The sequence below is a fragment of the Amblyomma maculatum genome, chromosome 4, assembly GCF_055883805.1.
Source record: "Amblyomma maculatum isolate TAMU_Amacu chromosome 4, ASM5588380v1, whole genome shotgun sequence".
Lineage (NCBI taxonomy): Eukaryota > Metazoa > Arthropoda > Arachnida > Ixodida > Ixodidae > Amblyomma > Amblyomma maculatum.
The window spans coordinates 68178300-68189208 of NC_139347.1; the positions used below are offsets into that span (position 1 = coordinate 68178300).

General features: G+C 43.3%; 1 protein-coding gene across 1 annotated transcript; it reads right to left on the reverse strand.

Moving 5' to 3' along the window:
- Window positions 1-3573: 3573 nt before the first annotated feature.
- Window positions 3574-10662, reverse strand: LOC146191304 (uncharacterized). Its single transcript, XM_084599909.1, has 2 exons — window positions 10433-10662; window positions 3574-4023 (listed from the first exon to the last, which is right to left on the reverse strand). The coding sequence occupies exons 1-2, from the start codon at window positions 10639-10641 to the stop codon at window positions 3768-3770; spliced, it is 465 nt and encodes a 154-aa protein (XP_084456035.1). The 5' UTR covers window positions 10642-10662; the 3' UTR covers window positions 3574-3767.
- Window positions 10663-10909: the final 247 nt, after the last annotated feature.

A 10909-nucleotide genomic window follows, 5' to 3' on the forward strand; every position in this document is an offset into this window, starting at 1 on the left:
GATAACAGAAATAAGATAAATTACATTAGCGTGCCGTGTGCAACTTAAACCCAAGTAGAGTTTTAATCTAGGGTTCCGAAACCGAGAAAGGCAGCCTGATTTACATATTAGGGAAAGGTCCTTTATCATGGGGCTGCTACTGCTGCTGAATTTTTAAAAGATATATATTAGAGTTGTTTAGATCTAATTAAAATTGTCTGTAACGGTAATAGAGGGAATAGGCTAATGCATAAAATCCATAGAGGTGGTCTTTGTCAGTATTCTAGACGAAAGTTTTGCATGAAGCCTATAATTTACAAGAAGTTTTTAAAAAGTGCTCCTGGCGGCCGCTCGCAACTGATTGGGGCGACCCATCCCAATGCGCAAACCTCCCATGTGACGTCATTGAGGCTTGCTGGTTGCGCCTATTCATTGGACGCTCCCAGGTGACGCCAATGGGAGGGGGTGTAGTGGGATGCTGTCGCGATCGACGTGTTCTCTTCATTTTTGTATCTTGCGCGCCGGTGTGCCCTGAGTTGAGAGAGGAGAGGAGGATTTTCGATCGCCGATATGATCGGGGCTAATGAAGCTAGCCTAAATAGTTTTGCGTTGCGGAAATGACTGATGAGATACCTATTGCTAGTGCGCGTTTTCTAGTTTTAGTAAATAGCTTTTTATTGGGTTTTAATACAATAACAACCTTTTCCATCATTAAAATGCCAAGCAATGCCTCGACAGCTAAGATTATGTGAAATAAGATATGTAAGTCTGGTGGAGCCTACAGTGCATCTCCAAAACTGTGCTCATTTACAGCCTCAAATTTCTTGTCAAATCAAGGTCAGTCATAGCGAAAGGCAACAATGCTAGTATAAGTGAAACTGTCAAACGGGACAACTATTTTTTTTATTCAGCTGAAGCAGGCAGCTCTCGCTTGGAAAGATGCCGCCATGTTTTCAGCTAAGTATATGCAAAAGCCGCACCGCTACCTTATGAAAATTGCTCGCATATGCTAAGGCTATTTCTGCTTTAGCGTTCTGCACATGCGCACTTTAGACTAGTTAATTCGCTAAGCACACGTTCACGCAAGGCATCTATACTAAACCTATCTAGTGTCTCGGCCGAAATGTTTCTCTGGTTACAGTAAAATGTCTTCTATACGCTTGCGTCGATGTTTCACATGTGTGATTCGTAAGCGCATATTTATTTTGCGAAATTTCAACCTTTTTCTAATGGCAAGAGCAATTCGGTCCACATATCATTGGATATAACGATACTGTTATATTAAAAGCACAGATAAGGGCAAGGGGCCGAGAATTAGTCACACGTCCAACTCTGATCATGAACCTGCTTTCTTGGACGTGTGCAGCGTCTTAACGCAACGGGCGCTTATTTTAGCCGTGACATACCTGACTCAGCGCACCTTTCGAATAGCTGTTCGAACAGATAAAGGGAGGGGAGAAATTACACATTCACTTTGTCTCCGGCACTAATCTGAGCTGGAGGATTATCCAAGGTCCTTGCATCAAAGGATCAATAGCTCAAAAGTTGTGGTCATGAAAGTTTCTCCGGGCCTTTTACTTTTTTTTTTTTTGTGATTGTCGTTCATTCACTCGTTCATTCCACAAATATAAATAAATAAATAAGTTAACAGCGACGTTGTTGGCATCGTACAGACATCACTGCAGGTCTTTCATTGCTTCCTTGCCTCAATGCAGGTTAGACAACATTAGGGAGGCGTTTCTTCATTAAACACATTCGGCGCTTCGACATGTGCAGAAGTCGTATACGGGCTCATCCACGTTAACTGCGCTCGTACAAGTGAACCAGACTACTATAGAGCATAAAGGATACCACGAACGTGGGACAATGTCGGCCACCGCTCTATTCGCACCATTTTCTGTCATGTTCTGGTGATGTATATCTGTCTAGTATCCCATTTGTAGGTCACGAAAGTTTTTCCTCTCACGTTACGACCGGTAGTCCCCGTCTTCTGTGTAAGGTCACGTTGCTCTGGATACTGGCCAGAAAATCGCCAACTCAATCTAATGAGCAGCTCGCCGAAGCCGCAACAAATGAAGTGCCTTAATTCGTGCTTACTCATATCCGTCTTCTCCTTCTTTTTCTCGTGCAGCCTATAAATAAGCCTATTTACGACGTACACATGTGTGCCACAGCGCTTGCTGACTTCCGCAAATATATAGAACCGCCAATATCTGTAAGCCCGAATGACACTCTTCCAATATGATAGGCCCCATACTTACTCTCAGTTTTGGCAGGCGACAGGAGGCTTCTTCATGGTAAAGCTGTGCTCCACCTCTCCCACTCCAGCCGCACCCTTCCCATAATCAACGTCGCTACCGTTGTGCAGTCTAGATGAAACGATGCATCTCCTAGCGTCGCATCGTATACGGCTGACTTGCGTGACATGTTCGTTTTGTTTTTCTGTTGTACGTGGATAAAATATTGCCACAGAAAGGCGGTATAGTTGAGGGAGGATGTGTAATGGTCAGTCAGCAGCACTCAAGCATTGGCGAAAGCAGACACGGCTGGGCTTACCGACCTGCGAACGAGCTCCGAGAGAAAAAAAACGCGTGCCAGTCACCAGAGTTCGACTACATGGTGGCGCCAGTAAGTGATTAACACTGCAGCTATTTATTTATTTATTTTGTAACGAACACAAAGAACAGACAGCGCTGCGACATCGCCAACGCCATCGCTTGTCTCCGGCTCTCTCGCGCTGAAGCTGTGCTCTGCGGCTGGCAGTTCTATCCTACTGTGCTCGAACTAGTGGCAGCGCTAGACGAAATGCAAATTTCATTTTTTTTTATTTATAAATTTATTTCAACTTCCAAATTAGCCCTATTATTTAAAATGCCCAGGAGAGCGCTCGAATGGTGCAACTTTCTCCGTGAGCGGCGCTATTGCACATTGCAGCGGAGACCCGTGTTCGGGATGGAACGATTGCTCGACAACGTTTTCCTTTGTGCTGAGTCTCGTCTTTTCGCAAGCGACAATTTTTCAAAATGTGATGTTTCCAATGTGTAGTGGCACTTTGAAAATTTGCGAGAAGAGCGCGTTCCAAGCAGCGATAAAAAAAAAGAAAAAAAAAGAATGAAGGTACGTTTGAAGCAAAAGTAGGTCAGAGCCTTGCCTCGACCCGGTTCAAAACAGTTCCTTCGATTTCCTACGTTCAAGGTCAGTTTCGAGATAGCGGAAAAAATTCGAGTTTAATTCGGTTCCGGTTCGACAAATAATATGATGACAGTGAGGGCATTGTGTAGGCGTGAAAAATAACTGGCACAAACACAGAACACGTAGCAGAACTGCGCAGACGTGTAGAAATATTTGCCACGCTATTTTACACTCTTCTCAATAACTATGCAATGAAACAAGCATCCCAGAACTCACACTCACGTAAGAATTATACATTATTCAACTTCATGTTTGAAATCCATAGGTGCTCTTGAGAATTACGCAACGAACAAGAATTTTCAATCGCAGCAAATATGGAAATATACAGTCCGGTGCACTAAACATCAACGAATAAAAGGAACAATATTTTCAATTCTTTTCTTTTTAGAAGGACCCCTTAGATGAAACCGCTTAGCCGTACACATAACTGTCCCGGTAAAGAAGTTAACTCTTCATCTGAAGCAAAATTGTAACGTCTTCAAAAATACTTCACGCTTTTTCCTGCGTTTCAAGCATTGAATACGCCTAATGTGTAAAGATTGAGGTCTGTACTATTTCGTATGTGGAACCATTGCTCTTCGTGCCAGCCACAGACGCTACCGCCTGCGGTACCAGCGGTAGCCGCCATGTTTGTGTATGATGTAGATGACCTTCTGGCTTTCGTGACCACCGTGGTCGTCGTGACCGTGGCCGTAATGACCGTAGTCATGGCCGTGTCCATGACCGTGACCGTGGTGATGCACGTAGTGCTTGTGGTGCACGCTTTTGGTGTGGTGATGCACCGGAATATACACCTTATGCAAGTGGTGCACGTTGTGGATCTTGTGCTTGGTGTGGTGCTTGTGGTAGACCCTGCGAAGAAGCGACAACAAGGAGGCGGTGGGTTACGCTCAGACGCTGGGTGCGTTGTTAGCGTGCCATATATCCTCTCATCAAGGAGCATTGAAGCATTAAGGCAGTTATGAATCGAAGTTACCTGTAGTATTCAGTTAAAAAGTTATCGGGGAGGACCAAAGAGTAGCTGCTTGTGAGAAATATGCCTTGTCGGGTGAGTGCAATACGGACGGACGTACGAGCTGCATGAAGTGTAGACGTTGAGTGCAGGCAATAAATGCAACCAAAATTGAGAGGATATGACGTGGCTTCCGCAAGTGCACCGTCGACAGACGCCCAGTGGGGAAAAACTACAGCAAATTTTCTGTTGTTACGACAGAATTTCTGTGCGGTTTTTGACGGGAAACCTGTTGTCACAACAGAACATTCTGTAGTAACATCACAAATTTCTGTAGTTACAACAGAAAAGTACTACAGAACTACAGGCAACAGAAATATACTACAGGAAAACTGCAGAACTACAGAAAAGTACTACAGAACTACACAAAAATTTGACATTTACGACAGAACTACAGAATATTTTGTTTTATTTTTGACACAGTTCTGTAGTTTTTTTCGACTAGGCGTAGTTGGCATTATTGCTCATTTAGCGAAAAAATCAGAACGTAATAGAAATAAAATGGGGAGGAGAGGGCAGAAAAGTAGTCGTCGCCAGCCGCCAGGGTGTGCACATGAGGCGAGCGCAAAGTATGTGCTCTACTGCTTCGATAACTTCGAAAGCATCCCACCAGAGCAGTCAGAGAAAAAGCTCCCCGGCCCTTCGTTGTGGGAAACTGCAAGACTATGAGAACTTCCGTCGCCGAAGCGGCTGGTCGCAGGAGGAGGAAAGGCAGGGAGGTTAACCGGTAAAAAAAACCGGCTGGTCGCAGAACGCCACGTGTCTATCCACTTCAACGCCTAATTGCCCCAACAATGCGACCTGCACGCAGAAGCCGCTCGGTGAACGACGCGATCGAGTACACTAGACAAAAATTAAAATGGCGCAGTTGATTGCCACGAGAAATCAACCCAGTTAGCGTTATTAAAAGAAACTCGCGGGGCATTAATGAATATTAAAGCAATTTTCTCGACTGCGAAGGAATTTGAGGAGTGTTGTGAACTTGGTGTACTCCCAACGTGGGGACAGCACGTGGCGAAATGTCATTGGCAAGGCTTTCTGCTCTCTCTCTCTCTCTCTCTCTCTCTCTCTCTCTCTCTCTCTCTCTCTCTCTCTCTCTCTCTATTGTATTTTTTCCTTCGTGTTCACATACCTCTCATCCTAAATGTCGGCCGGCTTTCACTGCCAGTTCTTATGAGCCGCTTCCCAGGGACTCTTAAATGCCGCGGTTTCGCCTCCCAAAAACAGTGACCGATACAGGAGACAAATTGGATCCAAAATGTAAAATCAAAACGTACTTAATACGAACCAAGGTCTATATAAGGTGCGCTGCAAGCGACGTATACAGCGAATTCCAGCATTCCCACGTGAAACGGACTTATTTGGACAATTATTATCACTCAGTGTACGCTAGCCTACATCATACTGGAAGCTTAGTTAATTCCACCTGTGTGCGGGGTTTTGACGGGCCTCTGTACTGCAGCACCCGGCACTACAGCAAATGCTTTAGAAATGTCCATAACAGACCTCCCGATAGTTTTCTCGGCTGCAGCAAACAATATTTGTTCAGATAACTTTCTTGTTTGATGTAGCGCGTCCCTGTGTAGATTTAATAATAATGACCAAATTTTAGCTGTATATTCAGTCCCTGTGTAGGTTTAATAATAATGACCAAATCTTAGCTGTATATTCACCTCTTCAAAACTTCAGAAGCCTTGCACTGCGCCTGTGTGAAATGCATTGCAAACGAATCATTCCTGATGCTATCGCGGTCAATGATAATTTCCTTTTGAACAGTCCTGATGGCACTACAGCCCCTGGCTCTCCACACACTGCATATAAAAATCAGAATATATGGTACACTAAATTACAGGAATTAAGATGGTAATCATTTAGAACACACCGAAAATGAACGTAGCCACCCCAGCAACTGCAATATGATCAATACGCATTATAGCATCAAGATACACTCAGTAGGACGTTAAACCCTACAAACCAAACCAAACCAAACCATCAGTAATAGCAAATAAATGCTTTATTTCTTGGATAGTTAGAAGTATCTATATGGAAGAAAATTCCCTGTCAAATGCCTGACAAACAAGTGATCGCCTACGACTCTGTACCAGTATTGTATAGCAACAACTGAGAGTTGTGAATTCCTAGTCCAAGAGACGGGCTTCAACGCTTGCTGCAAATATTTATAGAAAGACTTGAAAGGCACGAAGTGTCAATTGGATTCAGCTTATATACGCAAATACGTGCTTCTTATTTCCAACGCAGAATGCCATTCGGTTGGCCACTGCAATGTCATTTTCGTGTTTTTGCAAACTATGTGACAACCCTTGCCATAGCTTTCGAATTTTTGTTATGCTTTGAAGCAAGGAATGCATATACCTATAGCTCGATACAAGCTTATAACCAGCACGCCTCTTTGACTATAAATAATTTCGTCGATACCAGATATCGAAATCAGCTTAACTATTATAAGGCAGCCATCCTACGATTTCTGAAACTCGTTTCTATTTTCTTTTACATATTTCTGCATTCGGCTCCACAGTCATGAAGGAGCGCTTGCACAACACCGAAATTTTCTCGGGATAAAGCTGTCTGACGACACCTGGCAGACTAAACGAAGTTCTCCTTATTTCCGCCTTATATTCCATTCCACTAACTAGCAACGTAGCGTGCATCTAGAGCAATATTTGATTTTACTTCTTTTTCCTTTAGTACGAGGAGCTCTCTTCATTTCGTGGCACTCTCTATTTGTCCCAGAAGTAACTAAAAGACCGTCTGCTCCTGTTCGCGCTTAAAATCAGTTCCAACTAACGATATCAGCATCGTGAAATCCATCGGGATGACTATGCATTTAGTTACAGTTTTTTGCCATATTTAGAAGTGGGGTTTACAGACACGGTCGCAGAATGCGACGTATGTACTACCTATTCAGCGCAAGACTAATCGCCTCAACAATGCGACCTGCATTCAGAGGAGGTTCAGCGAACGACGTGTTTTGTTGTGCCAGACATGTAAAATAAAATAGCCCTCCAGACTCCCACGCGAGCTTAATTAGGTTTCAGTTAGCAAAATAGTGGCCCACCAGCGAACGTTAGACCAATCTGTTCCGAGTGGGGAGGAATTTGCGAACCAGCGACCTAGGCATTCTCCATGCACGCTGCCGAAAGGTCGTTGGCACAGCTCTCTGCGCTCTTGTTAATGCATTTTGTCACCGTGTTCATACCTTCTGTATCTTAGGCATAAGACGACTTTGAAAAAATGAAAACGCGACAGTAAGAAAAAAAAAAAAAAAGACGAAACCTCCTTCGGTGCCAGACAACTCATCTTTCCTATTTTTTTTTTCTTATGCATAAAACAAGAAGAAAAATAAAAACTGAGAAGTCTTGTGCTCCACTTTATGCGGCATGAGATCCTTCACACCTAATTGCTATTCTTCTTTTTTATTTTTTCCTGCCGTAGCCGCTATGAAGGAATTTACGAGGCGATTTTTTTACGTTTTTAGAATAGTAAGGGATACGTCGACAAGCTCTGTGCAAGTTGATTGTCGAATAAGGCGAACACTATGATCGTGATAGAGCATAACTATTAGGTGTCCACTAACTAAAATTGACTAATAAATATTTAGTTTTGATCTTAATGGACTTTATTATTATATTGCGAATTTGGAGAAGTCGGATAGATTTTTGAGGCTAGATTTTATCTTCTCTGATTCGGCAAAGTAGTTCAAAACATCGAATTACAAAGCACGCATTTTGAAGGTTGTTGAGTTGGCGTTCCCGCATTGCACAATTCTAAAATGGTACTAGTTGCAATTTTTAATGCGTCAAGTACCGATGCCGTTTGTGTGTTTGACGCTGAAGAAGAAGATAGAATGACTTCAGCGGTGATACCACGCAGGGAGGCAGCATTTGTAAAAATTCGCAAAGCGTGAGAGCCCACTTAACGAGCTTTCAAACGCTCATATTTGACGTTAGATATTATAAAGTTAGATAACATAAACTGAGTTCCGATTTGACGTTGACTGGGTTCATTTATCTTTGAAATAAAAATAAAGGGGTTGATAATTGCATTTTAGTTTATTGCCTAGCCATTAACATCTATAACGCACACAATGTTCGCCTTGTTGTTAAATTCACTTCGCCGGACAGCACTGAAGTATAACTTGCAGTCGTAAAATACATTTTTGTGCATCTCTTCTTTATTAAAGTATTCCCGTCTCCTTCTCCCACCGGGGTATGTGCGTGGTTTGCAACTATAGGCGCCCGAAACAAGTGGTGAGCATAATGAGCTATCTTAATATAATAGATTGAGTTAAGTTTTCTTTTAGCTATTTTGTTACAACAGCTCGGCGTATGGGTAACATAAAAGCATAAGGGAATGTTATTTAATGTATTCGTTTATTTTGCACAATACTGCTGGTCTTGATATGGCTCAAGGATTAGAGGCATAAAAAAGAAACAAAGATTAACAAGGCATAGCATCTCAAACCAGCATATATAAAAAGAAGAAAACAATCCCTCAAGCAATTGTTTCATTTATACATATGGTTCATTTAAGAGTAAATAAGCCATCAGTACGGTTTGAGCGAAGTAAGAAATAATAACCCAGCGATATATTTAATTAATGATTTTTCAGAACAGTAGTCACTTATTGAAACATTATTGAATCAACAGTGAGTAGAAGCGATGCGGTGATTGTTCTAATTCGTTGTAGTACGGGCGGAAACAATAAATGAAAACGTTAATTACTTTATTTCAGACAGTTAAATACTCAAAGTGACAATGTCGGGTTCGCCATACTGCCAGTAGTGTGCATAAGACTCAGGTTACGGAAGTTGTTTTGAGAGAAAAAATAAATTTTAGGCACTGAGCCATCTTCCATTCAGTAATTGAGGTCACAGTATTACTAATACATAATTTACATGCAGTAAAGGCCTACATTGAGGAACACCTGAGGCAACCGGATGTGCAGGGGAATGTTGAATGCTGATACTAACAAATTTCATTCGGCTAGTAACTTAAAGTTCACTTCATATTTGAAAAGACGAAGTCAATCGACTTTAGTTTTTTAATCAGATTGCAGTGTTTCATTTATGTTCTTTATAAATATAAAACAATAAGTCGATCATTTTATAGCTGACAGGTAACTATTTAGAAATCGAAGAAAAGCCACTCTCCTCTTTCCCAGGGGTTCGAGATCGAATCCAAGCCGCGGCGACCGCTTTTCGATGGAGGCGAAAAGCAAGGCGCCCGTGTGCTGTGCGATGTGAGTGCACGTTAAAGAGCCCCAGGTGGTCGAAATTTCCGGAGCTATCCACTACGGCGTCTTTCATAGCCTGAGTCGATTTCGGACAATTAATTCCATAAACCAAACCAAACAACAACAATAAAAAAAAACACTCTCCATCGCTGGGATCTGAACCTACCACTTTTGCATTTCGCACCCACTTAGCTCACTCTTCTGGTAATCTTGTGGATATTTATGTTGCGTGCGATCTAACCTTGACAACGTTCACATTCAGCGTCATCCGTAGCATGGGAGGGTCCTCGCACAGCTCTCTTCCTCCTCATTACATCGCGCATTCCACGTGGTACTCGCGGTACTCCAGAACGTACTACTTCCACCGCTCTGGGCGAAGATGGCACTGGTGTATGCTCCCAAAGTTAGGTTACGCGCGATGTAAATATCCGCAAAAAAAGGAGATTGAAAATCCGCTTAGCCGCTGCTTTAACTCAGTTGGTAGGGTAGAGTATGCAAAATTGGAAATTTGTGAGTTCAGTTCCCATCTGCGGCATGTGGTTGGTCACTATAGTACACTTCTTCCTGTTGACAGCAGAATCCGATACCTGTTGTTATTTCGAATCCAGTCGCAACACTGCCGTACGCATGCGCAAGCGCCAGACGGCGATAAAGGTAGTCACACCGAGTGCAGTGAGAACATTGCCGCAGCTGGTTTTCTGATAGTGCTATCGCATTCGGATCCGACGAAGAAGTACCGCTTTAAATGAAAGACGTTTCGTTTGCTCATGTAGAATAACATCAATAGACATAACTACAACGTAGTTCATTATCCAACAGTTTGCTAACGATATGGGGTGCGTTGCTGTTTAAGTAATTTATCGGTCGCCCACCGTTTTGTGTGCGGTGCCGTTAAGCATTATCAGCGAAACTTTGGTTCCATAATATTCTTCAAATATCTTCTCAAACTGCGCACTAAACAGAACAGTGATTGCACTAAATACGAAAGCAACTCACGGTATATGCACGGGATAGTGCACCGGATAGTATTCCTTGTTCTCCCGACGGATGGGTATGGGGATGGGTATCATGCCGAAGCTGGAGTGACCACCCAGCGCCGACGCTGCCAGAGCCATCTTGAGAAACTTGCCCTGCTCGGAGGGACGCACCAAGACGGAGAGCAGGACGACCAACGTGGCCAACCCGCACCGCTTCCAGGCGTCCATCGCCGCGAGCAGCTCGACAGAGCTCCCGGTGCACTGTGTTGTACCGCATTCGGTTATCAGCCACTGTCACCCTTGCACGCCTTTTCTATGTGTCCACACAAAATCTAGCTCGTGAAGTTTGTCTCCGTCGCGGGTTTCTGAATTCTGATAATGCGGCCTCACTTGAGAAAACTCGCAGGTGTTACGATCATCCGCCTCTCATGCAGGAAGCGTTGGGTTCGATCCCCATTGCTGCCAATCGGTATACTCACCGATGATGGAGTTGTCA

Excerpts from the sequence above, each read along its gene's own strand:
- LOC146191304 (XM_084599909.1), bottom strand. The coding sequence starts at position 10,641 with ATGGACGCCTGGAAGCGGTGCGGGTTGGCCACGTTGGTCGTCCTGCTC. Across the intron at positions 4,024-10,432 it reads CACTATCCCGTGCATATACC|GGTCTACCACAAGCACCACA; the intron begins GTGAGTTGCTTT and ends GCTTCTTCGCAG.